Source organism: Diospyros lotus, chromosome 4 (genome assembly GCF_014633365.1).
Source record: "Diospyros lotus cultivar Yz01 chromosome 4, ASM1463336v1, whole genome shotgun sequence".
Taxonomy (NCBI): domain Eukaryota; kingdom Viridiplantae; phylum Streptophyta; class Magnoliopsida; order Ericales; family Ebenaceae; genus Diospyros; species Diospyros lotus.
The window spans coordinates 7,249,605-7,269,421 of NC_068341.1; the positions used below are offsets into that span (position 1 = coordinate 7,249,605).

At 37.7% G+C, this 19,817-nt stretch overlaps 1 protein-coding gene across 1 annotated transcript in view; it reads right to left on the reverse strand.

Moving 5' to 3' along the window:
• LOC127798911 (signal peptide peptidase-like 2) overlaps nucleotides 1-19,817 on the reverse strand; it is a 62,199-nt gene that overhangs the window by 1,408 nt on the left and 40,974 nt on the right. Inside the window, exons 9-12 of the mRNA XM_052332554.1 lie at nucleotides 5,272-5,325; nucleotides 5,096-5,188; nucleotides 4,203-4,345; nucleotides 797-867 (exon numbers count right to left, since the gene is read on the reverse strand). Of these exons, the coding sequence (XP_052188514.1) occupies nucleotides 797-867; nucleotides 4,203-4,345; nucleotides 5,096-5,188; nucleotides 5,272-5,325 (361 nt within the window). The remainder of the gene's footprint in view (nucleotides 1-796; nucleotides 868-4,202; nucleotides 4,346-5,095; nucleotides 5,189-5,271; nucleotides 5,326-19,817) is intronic.

A 19,817-nucleotide genomic window follows, 5' to 3' on the forward strand; every position in this document is an offset into this window, starting at 1 on the left:
TTCTAGAGAGAGAATGATGAGATAAGTTCTAACACAACCTTCATATGAAAAAGTTCCAAGACATCAAAACTAAGTAAAAATAATATAAAAAAGGAAAATATAAAGTAGAAGATGGCAATTAAAACACAAGTACATGTTTAACTCTACCAACAGAAAATTCCATGAAATCATCTAAATGTTCCATTTAGATGCTTGCACCCATAACCCACGAAATATGTTATGCCAATATTGCGACTTCAAAACTGCAGATCCAATGTTTTTACTATTTTATTTTATTCAAAATTTGAAATTAAGCACTAATGGAAATTAAGGTTTACTTTTTCCTTTTGATCCCCCTCCCCCAAGACCCAACCTAATGCCTGAATTCTCTAACCAATCCACTAAATGAGCAACTACATAATTCAAAACAAGAATTAGTGCTGAGCTCCCACTTCACAAAAGCTTAGCCATTTTTAAGTTGTATTCCTTCTAGCCTGGGAAAGATCAACAAGATTCAAATGCTAGGTTGTATCCTGGAAAAACAATTTAGTCAGGATACTAGCCAAAATACTTACATGAACCAAGGAGACAGATATCTAATCTGCACTTGTGGCAGAGATTCTTTTACAATTCCAAAGCAGAACATGCATGATATATGTTCACATCTTACATGAATATTTTTTTTTCTCTAGGCAAAGTAACTCTCTTACAGTTGAAAAAAGTGCCATCTTATTTAAATTTCAGTAAGGAGAAAAGAATGAAAGTCGTAGAAGTGCAACAAATTTTAAACAATAAAACAAAGTGCAGAAATACCCACCAGACCCATAGCCAATTGCCAACCAAAGGAAGTATCCTTTTAGCAAACTCTTCTTATTGGCTTTGTCAAACCTGCAGCAGCCAACAAGATTATGTGTAATAAACACAAAAAAAAAGGATGTCCCCAATACACAAGGCTCCTTACTTTGCAAGGGTCCAGGGAGGGTTGTATTTGCATGCAACCTGCCCCTTGTGTTTCTTGCAAAGAGGTTGTTTCAACAACTGAACCCGTGACCTTTGAGTCACAAAAGAAGCAACCTTACCATGCTACCAAGGCTCACCCTCATATATGTCATAAACACATCTAGGAAGAAAATAAACAAGATAAACCAAAACAAACTATTTACAATAAAAAACCAGTTCCATGACATTTAACATATTTTGAACTAGCAAGTAATCCTGAAGGCAGTTAAAGAGGGAAAAACATCTGAAATCCAAAAAGTTGCCACTCTGCCCTATTTATAATAGTTCATCATAAAAGATATATGACAATACTTATTTGGTGTAATCTCAAAAGGTCAAGCATTCCTTACAACATGATGTTCTTCTCTAACAAAAGCTCAAATCTAGCTTGAGGTAAGAATAAGGTTTAAGATTTGAGCAGCAACATGCTACCATAAACACACTACCATTTTTACACACCTACTAACCTACTCTTGTTCACTGAACTTATCTTCTGCATGGGTGAAACTGACCAGTGTAACGAATGACAACCATTTCAGAGGCATTCACCAAACATTGGGTCCTTTGAAACTTGAGTGGTAGATGTAGTTCTTTAGAATTGCAAATTTTAGAAAGACTACAAAATATGAGAAAAGACACATGCAACTGAAAAAAAGAAAGAAAGAATCCAAGGGCATGCTACGAGTTTGTACTGGACTCTTGAGAAGCAAGAAGCAAGCAAGGAATGAATTGAAATTTTTAATAATTAAGGTGGTACTCTAAAGAAGTGGTGAGGTAGAGAGAAGAAGAATTAGTAGAATTGGGTTGCGAAGCTCTCACCAAAGAAATCAAACTAGAAACAGTGACCAAGAGTCTTATGGCCAACCCAAGAGGAGCACAATACAAATTTCTCCCAGTCATGAGATTCCATAGGGGCAATCATATGGAAATTCTGTTTTCTGAGGGATAGAAAAAGGAGAGGATACTTTTGTCATTTGAGAAGGATGAGATTCGATTATCTAAGAAACTCTAACCCAAAGGTTGATGTGCAAGCTCATTTGGACTGGGCTTTGCTCCTATAATTAGGTATACAGTGTAAGAGGATAGATTTCTGATCTTTTATTTTTTTGAGAAGTAAATCATGTATAAAAAAGCTACAGCTTAAGGGAATGAACAAGATAATCACAACAACTCAATTTGTTAAAACAGCCGTCTTTCAAAAAAGCAAGTTACATACAAAAAAGGAGAATAGCGATTTTTGGATGATTATAAGCATCTGAAATTCCCACAAGAGAAAAGATTTTTTATGAAGCCAAGTGGATGCACCAAAGGTCAATTGTTGAAAGGTGCAGTAAAATTTTTGAAAGTACACAGTGAACTGTAGATAGAAGAGTGAGAATTTCAAAGAATGGAAGGGGCTATCAAAAGAAGAATTGAAGAAAAGAATGCCCAAACTATTGACAGTAGAATAGCAAAGAATGCCTGTTGACAGGTAGCTTGAACATGTTGACAGATTGCTTGGACCAGTTAAAAGTTTAAGCAAAGTTTTGACGTTTGGAGGTTTCAGCTGACACAGCAGGCTACGAGTTGACATCTGATTGGGCTGGATGATGTAGCATGTCTCTTATCTATGGTAGCCAATAAGGTTCCTATTAAATTGTTAATTGCCATCTCATCTAAAAGTATAAGCTGGTAAATAGAGAGTTAGCTTATCTATTATATTATTATTTTTCCTCTCAATGCGCAGTTAACTTATCTTTTATACTATTTTTATTCACAACACAACCCCTCACATATGGCCAAGCTTCACTGCATGAGTAATCCAAACATGTGGAACTATTTAAATATTAGGTTAGCTTGAGACTTGAAATCAAGACCTTTGTTTACTCTGATACCAAATTAAATTGTTAATTACTATCTCATCTAAAAGCTTAAGTCAATAAATAGCGGTTAACTTATCTTTTATATTATTTTTACTCACAACACATGGTTAACTTATCTTCTATATTATTATTTTCAATCTCATTTTTATTCTCCACACATCCCCTTATAAGAGTCCGAGCTTCATTGCATAACTTGTCCAAACATGTACAACTATTTAAATATTGAGTAAACGGTGAGGTTTAAACTTGGGCCCTTTGCTTACTTTCATACCATATTAAATTGTTAACTACCATCTCATGTAAAAACTTAAGCTAATAGATAGAGGAAGACCAAGAAATACTTGGTGGACAACAAATAAGGCGTGAATACAAATTATACGAGCATTCAAAAATCAAAAGTTATGACCCTAGATAAAAATGAATGGCAAGCTAGAATTCATGTTGTAACACCAATATGAGATACAAAAGGGTGTCATTAGGAGGTAGCATTCATAGCTGGGAGAGGAAATGGTGCCATGGATAAGGGGGTTTTACAATTGGGTCAAGCAAAGGTTAGAGTTGGAGGCGAGGGAGAGGCTAAAATGATGACTTTTGAAGCATCAAGCAAACAATCAGAGAATTCATTGAGAGAATGGCAAGAAATCTGAGATTGAGAGAGAGTTGGTGGCTTGCAGCAGTGAACAGGCAAAAAAATATTAAAAAAAACAAGAAGGAACTTATCAAAACTTCCGTCAGTATGCGAAAATAGGTAAGCCTCACCTTGATCTACAGTTTTTCTGTTGTTCGCTTTTAATGAGTAGTAAGTAGTTTCTGGCCATCGTTATAGTTGTCCACCACTTCCGACCTTGTTGCCGGTAAGTGAAGGTTCGCCAAACTATTTGGTTCAGCCATCATGATGAAGAAAAGCTGTGAAAGTCTACAAGTCCCCAGTTTGATTTGATTATTGTAAAAATAGAAGACCCAATTACCCATTTTAACCCAATGATCATGAATGATAATCTAGCAACTAATGCACAGACCAATCTTATAGTACAAAGCCTATGTTTTAAAGGCAATATCACGAACTCCCACTAGGACTCTAGATCTAAATGGATTAAGTGAATGTAATGTTTTCAAAAGAAAACAAAAGGAACCTTGGGCTTAATAAATGGAGAAAATGTAAATCCTTTTCTACCTTCAAATCCTCAATTTTTTTTTGTAAAGAAAACTCTATACCACCTTTCTTAAGATTCCTGTCTTATCTTTATCACTAATAGTTTAATATTTCTCTTTATGATTTTTCAGGAATTTTATTTTTGTAGGTTTTTCAAGTAAACATCCATTTATTATTTAATTAGAAGGTTGAAGGAATAATGAAGATACCTATGAGCGAATGAAAGAAGGAGACCAGGGAAGAGAATATCTCCAAAACCAATCATATCATAACCACCCCAAGGATCAAAAAGTCGAGGAACCCTTAAAAGCATTGGGATGGATTCTCCACCACTGTTGTCACCACGGGCAACCTGTGCAAAAATTAAAAATAATTATTCTCTAAGTTTTGAAAATGACAAAAAAAGAAATCCTCTTTATTTAAATTCATAATTTGAATGCCATATATATTTACTGAGTTTAAGCAAATCAGAAATGAAATGACAGCTTACTGATTAATGGCTAAAGTTGTTTGATTCAAGATCATGTCATAAGGTACGGAAATGTTGAACTTAAGCTAACAATGCTAGCTTATATACTGAGTTTAAGCTACAGAAGTTTTAGCTTACTTCTGTAGTTTATTTAATGAGTTTAAGCTAACAAATGTTGAACTTGAATATTATTTGGAAACTGTATACAAGCTACAGAAATACAAGTGAAGCACTACCAGACATCCATCTCTAAATTAGTAAAATGACTAATCACCTCCTTCGGACTAATGGACTCTTAATTAGTCTGTCAGTGTGCTTGTATTATTGCAAATGCCACTTATAAAGTTAAATTACTACAAAGTCATCACTGTAGAACAAATCTTAACCTTGAGGAATTAAAGAAATCAGTTCAAGGTGGTGCTTCACTTTAATTTACCAAACCAGCTGAATACCCTAGCTAAAACAGTTCCAACAATGGTGCCCCACTGAGAAGTCCAGACTCAGGAGTACTAAAAGATTAAAAATAATACCAAAAAGGTTAAAAAATTGTTTTGTGGCTCATATGCATAAAAACAACTCACTTTAGCAATACAGGCAAAAAAAAAAATGTAAAGAATGCGTATTAACACTTACTGCAATCATAACACTGTCATGGAATATAAATGGCGATAGGAAGACCCAGAAAATGTCATAGAGAAATGCACAGCAAAGAAGTACTGTTGCAACCTGAACAAAGACAGCAAAGTAGTATCAAATGAGAGCATTAAGTTTTGAACAACAAAAAGATTACATATCAATACTGCACTAACCTTTATATTAGGCAATCGAGCCAACTGCAGGATAGTTATCATCAAGCAGATACCCTAGCAACCAAAGATTAATTACCAAGTTAAAGGACATTCAACCTAAAGTTAACATAACATAATCATTCCACATGTAATACTTCACATAAAATCACCATTTTTTTTTTTCCTTTACATATATAAATGCTTAGCTTTAGAAAAAGCTTACGATAAAGTATATAGAGAAGTCTTATGGAGGGCTTTAGAGAAGAAAGGAGCCCAAAATTGCTAATATACAGGTTAATAAAGACATGTATCATGGAGCAAAAACATGTGGAAGAGATACTAAGGCCTTTTCCAATTACAATTGCATTATATCAAGTGTCTGCATTACCTCTTTGCTCTAGGTAATGGATAAACTCACTAAACATATTCAGGCAAAGGTGCCTTGATGTATGCTATTTCCAAACAACATTATGTTGGTGGTTAGACAAAAGGTGTGCATGCTAAGCATGAAGTATGAAGAAACACTTTAGAATCTATAGGTTTTAGTTAAGCAAATTGAAAACCAAATACATGAAACATAAGTTCAGTAAAAATATGCATGGATGATGTCAAAACTTGAAGATCAAGTCATACCAAGAAAAGACTAGTTTAGATATTTGGGATTAATCATCCAAAAAGACATGATGATTAAAATGGAAAAGTGCATCCAATGTTCTAGGCTACAGTAAGATCACATTAAAGTTATAAAGAAAAATTTATAAGATAGATATAAGATCAACTTTCTTTTGTGGAAAGAATGTTGTGCAATAATGTAATACCCCGTATGCATGCTCCTCTTAGTTGAGGAGGGATAAGGGTAAAAAGATAGAATTCGAGGAGCTCGAATGGGCACGAGTAAACCACAAAGGAGGGACCCAAGAACATTTTAAGAATTCTCGAGGGCTCGAGGAATTTAAGGATTAAAAGTTTGGGGCTTGGATAAGAAAATTAACAAATGTCGAGGCATGTGATAAGGGCATTAATTGAATTTTGGACATGAGATGGGGGGGTCCAAGTGAAATACATAGAACCAAAAGGGGTTTATATGAGATTTCTTGGAACCTTTGAAATAGGGTGTAATTGGTGGTTAAATGTATAATTACCCAAAAGTTATGTATATATATGTGTGATTCACGCATGTTCTCGGGCATTCTTGCCAAGAGAAAGAAAGAAAGAAAGATGAAGAAGGAAGGAGGAAGAGTAGTTGGAAGCTGCTGCAGAAGAAGAAGTCGTTAGAGAAGAAGAAAAGCCGCTGGAAAATGCAGGCAGCTTGTTCGACCAGATTTCAGTAAGTTTAAACTTGTAGTTTCTCTGTTGTTCCTCCGATTCGAAGCTATAATCCTCTTGCACCTCTAAGATCCTTGAGTTGGCTTTGCACATGTCATAGGAGCAAGAGGTGTAGAAGAAATCAAACGGAAGTGGAAAGCTTGTTCGGCCAGTGTACCGCCACCTTTATAGCTGATTTTGGTAAGCCTTGTTCCATAATTTCGTCAATTTGAGGCCATAATCTGATTCTACGGAACCTCTAGTACGCCAGGGAGGTCTTGCATGTGTCAATCCAAAATGAACTAGAAATCGAGGTTTAAAGAGAAAGGTGATGTGGCTAGGGGCCAAACTATCATTTCCAAAAACTCCTAGGCTTGGCTATAATAGACCAAAATTCAATGGTTATAACTGAAATACAATTTAACCCTAGGGACCTGGTGAAATTGCTGTGAAAGTTGTAAATCCTTGAAAGATTTAGATATTAGTGCATTTTCTAGAAACTAGTGTGTTGAAGGGTAAATCGTTAAAAGATTGGGGATCCTGTGAATATTTTGAATGATTTGAGGTGTTTGAGTAAATTTATGAAATTTGGGGTCATGATAGTCAAATAGAAAATATCTTGGATCTTAGTACTGATATCGCATAATTTTAGGACCGTAGGATATTTCAATTAAAGACTAGACTCACGTGGGTGAGATAAATAACAAAATTGAGACCTAGTTTATTATATTGATATGTATGTTGCATTCTACTTCACAAGAGCACCATGACAAAGGAACACGAGCACCAGGGGACTGAGGAGACAAGGCGTACCCAAGATGGGCACTAGGTGTGCATTTGAATTGTTGTCATGCATACGTGATGTTGTTTGCATAAATGTTGGGTTTGAAATGGGTCCATGGACATCTGGGACAGTGATCTAAAGTATTGGCCTCTATGCTTACTGTTGAAGAAATAAAAACAGGACCAGGCCGGACCTTGAAGATTCCAAGACAATCATCCATTATCATCTTCCTATTTATTTTGTTTTATTTATTTCTTACTTTGTATTATCTTGTATTATTTCTTAGATTTATCTTTTAGTGTTGTAATCTAGATAATAGGGATGTAATTTAGTCCTAAATCTTAGGAAACTACTTGTATAAATATTTCTGATTCGTATCAATAAAACGTGTGGAAATACCGCTTCCCTTTCTCCCTTTCTACATGGTATCAAAGCCTTGTTAATAGGATGATACAGTAAACCCTAGTGCCTTCATTGCACAGCCACTTCGTTCTGTCCAAAGTGCCTTCATTGCACTGTTCAAGTCAGAACTCCTTTGTCCGGCCATCATCTTGCAGCACCACCACCACCACCGGGTTCGCCATCTCCAGATCGGCCAACCCCAAAAAAATCACCGACAACTAGAACCCTATGCGCCGACGTCCAAGCTCGCTTCGACCCCACGTGTCGGCACACGTCTGCCGGTCATTCGCTTCCAGCTCCTCCAGATTTATCCTCTGACGTCTTTTAAGCCCATCCTTGGTGTCAAAATCCTCCATGTCCGTACCTTTGTGTTCAACTGTCTGTTTCCCTCATCCATCATGTCAGATACTTCAACAACAACAAATCCAACTTCAACAGTCACCACTGGAGACATCCTTCCATTGGATCAACCCCTTATTGCTGGAGAGTTACCAGGCATTCATCCATCCTATCGGTTAGATGGTAGGAACTTCCTCCAATGGTCTCAAATGGTCTTAGCTGGTTAAGACACTTCTTAAAGGGCGAGAAAAAAGCAACCACCTGTCAACAAACCCTCCATGTCATGGTTGTGGAGTTCGATGTAGCTGGAGATCAGCAAGAACTTCATGTTCCTTAATACTGCTTGTGAAGTTTGGGAGATCGTACAACAGACCTACTCGCAAGTCAAGGATGCATCAGTGATCTTTAATGTTAAAACAAAGATCAATGGTACCAAACAAGGCCATGCAACTGTCATCGAATACTGCAATTTGATGAGAGGTCTTTGGTTAGAGCTTGATCAATATCAAGCCATTAAGATGGTATGACAAGAGGACACTGCCACTCTCAATCGAATCCTTGAATGAGACTGGATAGTAGAGTTCCTAATAGGCCTAAGTCCCGAGTTTGATCAGGTTCAAGTACAAGCCCTTGGTAAGGATAAGTTACCTAATTTAAATGAAGTTTTTGCTATTGTTAGGAGTGAAGAGAATAGAAGATCTACCATGCTTTTTGTCCATAGCACAGAAGGATCGGCCTTGGTTAGCAAGCAAGACGGAGGCGGCAACAAATCTGGAAAAACAGCATACCAGGCTCCTAGAAGGTCGGATTATAGGCTTGGGGGTCAGAACCAAACCTCCAACCGTAATGGACAGTGGCACGCGTTTTGTAGGAAGGCAAGGCACACTAGAGAAACCTGTTTTAAGCTACATGGAAATGAGGCTGTGTTAAGCAGGATAGGAGGATTCAAGAACATGGGGCAGCATCAAGGCTATTTATCTAACAAAGATCTAGAAGAGGAGGCAACAAAGAAAGATATTTCAGAAGTGGAAAAATCTACACAACTGAATCCAGAGAAATTAGGCAAACTAAAAGCTTTCCTTCGAACGTTCCAAGATGGAGCCTCATGCTCCTTGGTGTAGCAAGGTAACCTTTCCTTTGAGTCTTTAATTGCTTCTAAAACTAATAAGAATAGCATATGGGTCCTAGATTCGGAAGCTACCGACCACATGACCCCTAACATTCAGTTTTTTGAAACATATGAAGCTCTTGAACCCACTAAACAAATCACAATTGCCGATGGTACTACTATCCCTATAGTAGGAAAAGGCAAAGTATCATCAATTTTTTGGCTGCCACTTAACCAAGTTCTTCATGTCTCAATCCTAACAACAAGTTTGATCTCTATTACCAAACTAACCAATGATTTAAATTGCTTTGCTGTTTTCTCACCACACGTGTAAGTTTCAAGATAAGAGCACGGGGAAGACGATTGGTGTAGCTAGGGTTCAAGATGGCTCTACATCTTGGATGGGAAGGGTGAATGCTCTATAAGGAAGCAACATAGTTTGGCCTACTCCTCTCAGTCTGCCTCTAACCTTTCTGCTGTATGGCTTCATCATTTTAGATTAGGACATCCCTCATTTGTTGTGTTAAAACAAGTGTTTCCATCTTTATTCAATTCCTTAGATCCTAGCAATTTTCATTTGCTAGGACGAATGTATTATTGCAAAACATCATCGAGTTTCTTATTCTATTAGCAATAAATTGGCTTCTATGCCATTCCATTTGGTTCATTTTGATGTTTGGGGGCCATCCAAAATACCTAATTATTCTGGGGCAAAGTGGTTCATTACATTTATTGATGATTGCACACACATGTGTTGGGTGTTTCTTCTAAAAGAAAAGGCCGCCATAGGATCAGTGTTACCCTCATTTTGTAAAATGATCGATACCCAATTTGGCACTCCTATCAAACGATTTCGCATTGACAATGCCTGAGATTATTTTAACACCCACTTGCATAACTATTTTCAGAAGGAGGGCATTGTTCATGAGTTATCTTGTGTTGATACTCCCCAACAAAATGGGGTGGCAGAGAGAAAGATGAGGCATCTTCTCAGTGTCACACGAAGCATCCTTTATCACTATCATGTGCTCAATATTTTTTGGGGGAAGCAGTTCTAACAACCACATATGTCATAATAGGGTGCCTTCTAGGGCTATTAATGGCCTCAGTCCTTTCCAAAAGTTAATGACCTTTTTCCTGAAATAAATCACCATACACTATTGCCCCTAAAAGTGTTTGGGTGTGCTTGCTTTGTCCACATCCTTAAAATTCACAAGGATAAATTGGACCCTAAAGCTCTTAAATATGTGTTTCTTGAGTATTTTCCTACTCAAAAGAGGTATAAGTGTTATCATCCTAAATCTTGAAAATTATATGTTTCTAAGCATGTCACATTCAATGAATCCCAGCCTTTCTTTGAGTCTACCCCAGTCAAACTAGCCATCATTGATCAACCTGACCTAGATTGGGAAAATCTTAACCCTACCCTTGAAACAACACCATTAGGCACTGATTTCTCTCACCCATCAGTTCTTGCCTCTCCAATCTTACCCAATTCTCCTAGGGAGGAGGAAGGTTCTGGACATGTTGATACTATTAGATACAAAGGTGCTGGAAATATGTTAAAATCAAGGGAGATTTGTCCTTGATCCTAGAATATTCTAGGATCTGAGTTTTATGTAAATAATATGTAAATATAGTAAGTCAAGGATGTAGTTTAGAATGCTGTCAATATTTAGATTATTTCTTTCCTTTTTTGTTTATAATCCTCTCCTTAAAAGAGCATGCTGTTCTTGCTCATTTTAATCAATTAAGACAAATTGTCTTTGATTATTTCTAAGATGGTATCAGAGCTAGTTTACATCCCAGCCATCCATTCCGTGTGAGGCTATTCGTGCAACCGTCTACGCCTCCTCTATTGGCCTCTCGATTGGTCACTGACGCCCTGATTCAGCAATTCCCAGCCATTGCCAAGCCTGAATCTACTAGTCGCGGCCACCCAAGATCGACCTAAGGTGCGTCCTCCATCGTCAATTGCCAGGTCTCGTTCTACCGCTTGCGAGTGCAAGCTCTTCATTCCGAACGGTGACACCCACTCCGATTGGTCGGTTGTGTTCGCTTCAGCCACTGCCGATTGCTCGCGACCTTGACCAGCTTCAGTCACTGTTGCTGCACAGCGCAGCGCAACCGCACATCACAGCCACTGCAGTCGCAGCCATTGGAAAGCACTGCCGCAACTGTTTACTGTGGCCGTCGCATTGTGCAGAAGAGCCGCGACCGCCTTCTGCTTGCTGGCACATTCCATCGACAGCAACCAATTTTGCAGCCATCTCCCAGATCTTGGTAACCTTACTTGCTTCCTTTCCTTCTTGTTTTTTCCCTCTTCCAACGTGTAAGTTATGTCGGAAGTCACTTCCAAAACATCCTTAAGTCCTGCCGCTACTATCCAAACAAAATATCCAGCGACCCAACCAAACCATTCAAGTACCCATTCTGTCCAAATCACCACCATTCGTTTAAATGGTGATAATTTTCTTCGCTGGTCTCAATCTGTCTGGATGTATATCCGCGGGCAAGGGAAAATTGGCTACATTACTGGCGACAAGAAGGAACCTGCAGTGGATGACCCAACACACTCTGTTTGGAATGCTGAAAACTCTATGGTCATGACATGGTTGGTTAATTCCATGGATGAAGATATCAGTTCCAATTATATGTGTTATCCTACTACAAAGGAGTTGTGGGATAATGTAAATCAGATGTACTTTGACCTAGGTAACCAATCTTAGGTTTTTGAGTTAACTCTGAAGCTGGAAGAGATTCGGCAAGGAGACGATTTTGTTACTAAATACTTTCATTCCTTGAAGAGACTGTGGCAAGATCTTGACCTCTTCAACACTTATGAGTGGAAATCTACTGAAGATTGCAACCACCACAAGAAAATGGTTGAAGATGGCCGTATTTACAAGTTTCTTGCTAGCCTTAATATTGAGTTCGATGAGGTGCGAGGGAGGATTATTGGCTGATCCCCCCTACCTCCCATTGGTGAAGTATTTGTTGAGGTTAGAAGAGAAGAAAGCCGAAGGAGTGTCATGCTCGGCAAAAAAACTGCTGGTGAGTCGATTGAAAATTCTGCCTTGTTTACTGATACAGCTGCCTACAAGGCTACACATTACCAGCATGGAAGCAATGAGCGGCCTCGGGTCTGGTGTGACCATTGCAACAAGCCACGCCATACTCATGAGACTTGCTGGAAAATTCATGGCAAACCTGCCAATTGGAAAAGCAACAAGCAAGGAGACAAGAGCAGTAACCGTAGGGTCCCTACTGCGAATAAAGTTGACACAGGTCCCTTCAACAAAGAGCAGATTGATTAACTCTTGAAGCTGTTACAATCCAGTTCCTCATCTGGTATTCCTAGTGTTTCCTTGGCGCACACAGGTAGAAAACCTAAAGCTCTTTATTGTCTACATTCCTCTCCATGGGTTATTGATTCCGGAGCCTCTGATCATATGACTAGTTCTCTTTATTTATTTAATACCTATTCTCCTAGCTCTAGAAATGAAAAAATCAGAATTGCTGATGGTAGTTTTTCATCTATTGCTGGAAAATGTCTTATTCAACTAATCGAAAAAATTAATCTCCATTCTGTTCTTCATGTTCCTAAATTGGCATGCAATCTTTTGTCTGTTAGTAAACTTTGCAAAGACTCTAACTGTCGTGTTACTTTCTTTGAATCCTATTGTGAATTTTAGGACCAGAACTTGGGGACGATGATTGGGCGTGCTAGGATGATTGAAGGTCTTTACTACTTTGATGAAAAGTCTTTTGGTAATAAAAAAGCTCAGGGCTTTAGTAGTACTAGTTCAATTCCTGTTCAAGACACAATTATTGTATGGCATCTTAGACTAGGACATCCTAGTTTTACCTATATGAAACGTTTATTTTCTGAATTATTTGAAAGAATGGATTGTTCTTCTTTTCAATGTGAAAGTTGGATTTTGGCAAAAAATCATCGTTCTACATATTTACCAAAACCCTACCAAGCATCCAAACCTTTTTATATAATTCATAGTGATGTTTGGGGTCCATCTAAAATTTCTACTCTATCTGGAAAAAAATGGTATATTACCTTTATCGACGATCATACCCGTTTATGTTGGGTTTATTTGATGCACAAAAAATCTGAAGTGGAAACTTTATTCAAAAAATTTTACACTATGATTGAAAACCACTTTCAAACCAAAATTGGTATTTTACACTCTGATAATGGCACCGAGTATTTCAATGAGCACTTGGGGGATTTTTTGAAAACCAAAGGTATTCACCACCAAACTACTTGTCGGTATACTCCTCAACAAAATGGCATTGCTGAACGTAAAAATCAACATTTACTCGAAGTAGCATGTGCCATCATGTTTTCTATGCATGTTCCAAAATATTTATAGGGCGAAGATGTTTTAACGGCGTTCTATTTGATAAATAGGATGCCTACTAAAGTATTAAAGTACCAAACACCCCTTGAGTGCCTCAAAGACATTTTTCCCAACACTCGATTACATTCGGACCTTCCCATTAAAGTTTTTGGATGTACTGTGTATGTTCATATACCTACTCAATTTCGCTCAAAACTTGATCCTAGGGCTGTCAAATGTGTTTTCTTGGGTTATACCTCTCATAAAAAAGGCTATAAGTGATATGATCCTCTCACAAAAAAGACTCACGTGAGTATGGATGTCTCATTTGTTGAAAACAAACCCTATTTTACCAAAAATTCCCTTCAGGGGGAGAACCATGAAGTTGAAGACAATTTTTGGGATGTTTTTGTCCCCCTTTCAAATGCAATTTGTCCTACTCAGGAACCACATGTTTCTGATATTGGTCACCTAGGAGATTCTGATTCTTTGATGCCAAGTAAAGGGGTTTCTCAGCCAGGGGAGAATTACTACAAACTGATCATAATAATCTAAATTATGAGCTTCAGGTTTATACCAGGAAGATATTTCATCAAAAGAACAAAGATTTGAATATCAATTCTGCACAAAACCAATCTGAAAACCTGATAAATGGCACTGTAAGTTCAAGAACTCCCACTTCAACTTCTAGTCCACCTCCCTCTACTTTACCTAATAGTTCCAAAATTGATTCTTCAACTATTTCCAATCATTTACCTACTATTTCTGATCTTGATATTCCTATAGCAATTAGAAAAGGTGTCAAAAGTTGCACTAAATATCCTATTGCTAAATACCTCTCCTACCACAGATTATCTAAGAATCATAAGGCTTTCACATCCAGGATTTCACACTTGTTTGTGCCAAGGAATATACAAGAAGCTTTGGATGATCCAAACTAGAAATTAGCAGTTATAGAGGAGATGAATGCTCTAAGGAGAAGTGATACTTGGGAGATAGTTAACTTGCCCAGAGACAAAAAAATAGTAAGGTGTAAATGGGTGTTTACAATAAAATGTAAGGCTGACGGGAGTGTTGACAGGTACAAAGTCAGATTGGTGGCTAAAGGCTTCACCTAAACTTATGGGATTAATTATCAGGAGACCTTTGCTTCTGTGGCAAAAATAAACTCTATCAGAGTCCTGCTGTCTCTTCCAGTAAATTCAGATTGGCCTCTACACCAACTTGATGTAAAAAATGCATTTCTTAACGATGATCTTAAAGAGGAGGTCTTTATGAGTTTACCTCCTAGATTCGAAAATAAACTTGGGAGTAACAAAGTATGTAGACTGAAGAAATCCTTGTATGGTCTCAAACAGTCTCCAAGAGCATGGTTCGAACGCTTTGGAAATGCAGTTACCAGTTATGGCTTCCTTCAAAGTCAGGCAGATCACACTATATTTTATAAACACTCAAAGGATGGTAAAGTTGCAATTTTGAGTGTTTATGTTGATGACATTATTTTAACCAGTAATAATGAGACAGAGTTAGCAGTCCTCAAGCAAAAACTTGCAAATGAGTTCCAAATAAAAGACCTGGGAATCCTAAAATACTTCCTTGGAATGGAGTTTGCAAGATCCAAAGAAGGCATATTTGTCAATCAGAGAAAATATGTTCTTGACCTTCTTGGAGAAACAGGATTACTCGGCTGCAAGGTGTCAGAAACTCCCATTGAGCCTAATGTGAAACTATATGCTGTCAAAGCTGAAGAAGTAAAGGACAGGGAACAATATCAGAGACTTATGGGCAGATTAATCTACTTGTCTCATACACGACCCGACATTGCTTTTGTAGTGAGTGTGGTGAGTCAATTTATGCACTCACCAGGGCCAGAGCATTTTGAAGCAGTCTACAGAATCCTAAGATATCTGAAAGGGACTCCTGGAAGAGATTTACTATTCAAGAATCATGGCCACCTACAAGTTGAGATCTACACTGATGCAGATTGGGCAAGAAGTGTTAATGATAGGAGATCTACTTTAGGCTACTGTTCGTTTGTTGGGGGAAACCTTGTCACCTGGTGAAGCAAAAAACAAAATGTGGTGGCTAAAAGTAGTGCAGAAGCAGAATTCAGAGCTGTTGCTCATGGAATCTGTGAGGGGATGTGGATCAAAAGGATACTTGAAGAGCTGAAATTTCCTCAATCAAAACCTATAAAAGTCTATTGTGACAACAAGGCTGCCATCTCTATTGCTCATAATTCGGTGTTGCATGATCGTACGAAACATATAAAAGTGGACAAACATTTCATCAAGGAGAAGCTCGATGCTAGAATAATATGCATGCCATATTTTCCAACAACTGAACAAATTGCTGATGTTTGAACTAAGGGTCTTCACAAGAAGCAATTTGATAAACTTATTAGCAAGCTAGCTATGGAAGACATCTACAAGCCAACTTGAGGGGGAGTGCTGGAAATATGCTAAAATCAAGGGAGATTTGTCCTTGAACCTAGAATATTCTAGGATCTGAGTTTTATGTAAATAATATGTAAATATAGTAAGTCAAGGATATAGTTTAGGATGCTGTCAATATTTAGATTATTTCTTTCCTTTTTTGTTTATATCCTCTCCTTAAAAGAGGATGCTGTTCTTGCTCATTTTAATCAATTAAGACAAATTGTCTTTGATTATTTCTAAGAAAAGGCTTTCCCTATGTCTATAAGAGACGGCAGCCCATTGGTGATCCTCAGCCACACTTGACATCAACTCCAAACCTGAGTTTGGATAGCACACTAGGTGAGAACCCCACATCCAGCAATCCTAACCCAAACTCAACATTCTTGGAGCATACAGACCTCGACCTTCCCATTGCTATTCGAAAAGGGGTTAGGGCATGTACTAAACATCCATTGGCCAACTACTTATCCTATCATCGCCTATCACATGCCCATAAAAGCTTCTTGACTTCTTTGGATGCAATTGCTATTCCCAAATCCATAGAGAAGCCATGAGAGATGTCAACTAGAAAGCAGCCATGGTGGAAGAGATGAAGGCACTAGAAAAGAACCATACCTGGGAACTGGTAACTAGACCAAAGGATGTAAAACTGGTGAGACGTAGATGGATCTTCAATTTAAAGTACAAAGTTGATGGATCACTTGATAGGTATAAAGCACGATTGGTTGCCAAGGGCTATACTCAGTCCTATAGCATTGATTATTTAGAAACATTTGCCCCTGTTGCCTGGATGACAACTGTTAGAATCCTCTTAGCATTGGCATCTACCTATGGATGGAAATTACAACAACTTGATGTTAAGAATGCATTCTTGCATGACGACTTAGAAGAAGAAGTCTTCATGGATATACCACCTGGATTCAAGTAAGAGCAAACAAGAACCGACCATGTGTGTAAGCTCAAGAAGGCCTTTAAACAATCCCCACATGCATGGTTTGGTAGATTCTCAAAGGCCATGTTATCTATGGGATATCACCAGAGTCGAGGGGACCACACTTTATTCATCAAACACACAGGAAATAAGGTGACAACACTATTAGTATATGTGGATGATATAGTGGTAACAGGGAATGATTTACATAAATAGAGATGTATTAAGAGAAATCTAGCCTGGAAATTTGAAATAAAAGACCTTGGTCCATTAAGGTATTTCTTGGGCATTGAAGTAACGCACTTAAAGGAAGGTATCTTCTTATCCCAAAGAAAATATGTACTTGATCTACTTTCTCAAACAGGATTACTAGGAGGAAAAGAGTCAAAAATTCCAGTTGATCCAAATATAAAATTGGGGGCTAATACTGGAAGCAACAAAGAAGTAGATAAAGGAAGATTTCAACGCCTAGTAGGAAGATTGATATATCTTTCACATACCAGGCTGGGCATATCCTTTGCAATCAGCCTAGTAAGCCAATTTATGCATAGCCCTACTGAAGAACACATGCATGTCGTGAGAAAGATTCAGAGTTATCTTAAAGCTACTCCTGGCAAAGGGATTCTATTCACTTCAGGGGGAGACCTAAGGATCTAAGGGTATACCAATGCTGATTATGGGGGCTCTCTTGTGGACAAGAGATCGACAACTGGATATTGCGTATTCCTAGGAGGAAATTTGGTTTCTTGGAGGAGTAAGAAGCAAGGGGTGGTTGCTAGATCAAGTGTAGAAACTGAATTTCGAGCCATGGCCTTGGGCGTGTGTTAACAACTATGGCTTCGGATTATCCTAGAAGAATTAAAGATTCCAGTGACAAAGCCAATCGAATTGTTGGGAGATAATCAATCAGCTATTAGCATAGCTCATAATCCTGTTCAACATAACAAGACTAAGCATATAGAGATTGACAGGCATTTCTTGAAAGAAAAGTTGGACTCAGGTATTCTACAAATCACCTATGTTCCATCTAATCAATAAGTGGCAGATGCACTCACCAAAGGTCTCCATAGTACTCAGTTTAAAGCCTTAGTGAGCAAGCTAAGGATGACTAATATCCACTCCCTAGCTTGAGGGGGAGTGTTGAAGAAATAAAAACAGGACCGGACCAGACCTTGAAAATTCTGAGATAATCATCCATTATCATCATCCTATTTATTTTGTTTTATTTATTTCTTGCTTTGAATTATCTTGTATTATTTCTTAGATTTATCTTTTAGTGTTGTAATCTAGATAATAGGGATGTAATCTAATCCTAAATCTTAGGAGAATTCTTAGGAAACTACTTGTATAAATATTTCTGATTCGTATCAATAAAACGTGTGGGAATACCGCTTCCCTTTCTCCCTCTCTACACTTACCTTGCTTGTGGGAACTCTATGACTCTGCTTCTTTTAAAAATCCTGGTGCCAAACAGAAGGAACTAGTTGTGGTTTGGGATGCTTGACTGAGAAAAAAGGTTGAAAGTTTGACAACCGGTTCCAAGTAAAGCACTTGCTAGATTGGTCAGGCCCTATGGCTGAAAGAAAATGTTTTTATATCCAATGCATTCATGTTGCACAACCTCTGCACCCATGCACCTATGGTATGCCTTATCGAGTTAAATGTACTCATGCATGTTTCTCCGCTATTTTTGCCCTTTTTCCTAAAAATTAGTGCAGAAACCACAAAAGGTAAGGAGGAGGTTGTTGATTAACCCAACAGGTTAGCTTGTGGGAGTTCTCGAGCTTTGATAAATCAAGCGATGGTACTTATTCACTCGAGGAACACCATGTTTTGTAATTAAGTGTCAGTTTATATTTCTAGTCGGAGGCTAGATATGGTTGTAAACTTAGCTTAAGTTAATAAACAATGTATGTAGAGCTTGGGGTCCAGCGAAATATTTTGTTATGTGCTTGCCTAAAGATGTGAATGATTCGGTTAGTCAACATGGTTAAATATTATGATGTGCATGCTTAGGATGAAATATCAAATCATTTACAGGTGCAGAACATGAAAAACTCACCTTCACTTCAAGGATGCATGAGAAGAAAGTACTCACCAAGGAGGATTTTTACATTTTCACTGAATTTTTTCCTTAACCTGGTGACTGGGAGAACAATATTCTTGACTCCTAACCCAATTACACACCTATTCCATAGTTCCCAATCGGGCATTCTCCCTAGGTGAATGAGTTGTTACTCCTTGTGATACCTTAATATGAGCATAAAAAATGTGAGGTGTTACAACGGATGTGGGGGCCATATAAAAAGAAAAGAAAAGAAGAAGATAAACTTAGAAATTAAGTTATTCGGTCAAGAGTGTCAGATAATTTTAAGATAAAATAATAAATTGGGTTTTTTTTTGAAAAAATGGAAGATAAAATAAGATGCATGAGACACAATTCAAATGATTTAGTCATATGTGAGAAAAAGACCAATAGAAGCTCTTGTTTGGAAAGTGGTTGAAATGGAGCAAGTATTTAGCAAATTAGGTAGAGAAAGACCAAGAAAAACTTAGTGGGAGACTCTTGGGTATGATATGAGTTATAAGGGTTTTATAGAAAATGAAGTCAGATAGAAATGTTAGCAAGCTATAATTCATGTATTCAATCACATAAAATGGGATTAAGGCTTGATATGTCATTGTGTTGTGTTTTGATAAATAAATGTAATGAGGGCTAACGTTGGTAGCAATAGTAAGGCTGCTCCTTTGTGATTAGAATGGGTTCAAGTTAAAGAAACAGTATCTTCGCAAAAAACCAATAAAAAGATTGCATACCAATATGAAACTTCCCCAACTCTATCGGGGGGGGGGACCTTGTGCATTGGGGATGATCTTTTTTGATAAATAAATGTATTAAACTAAA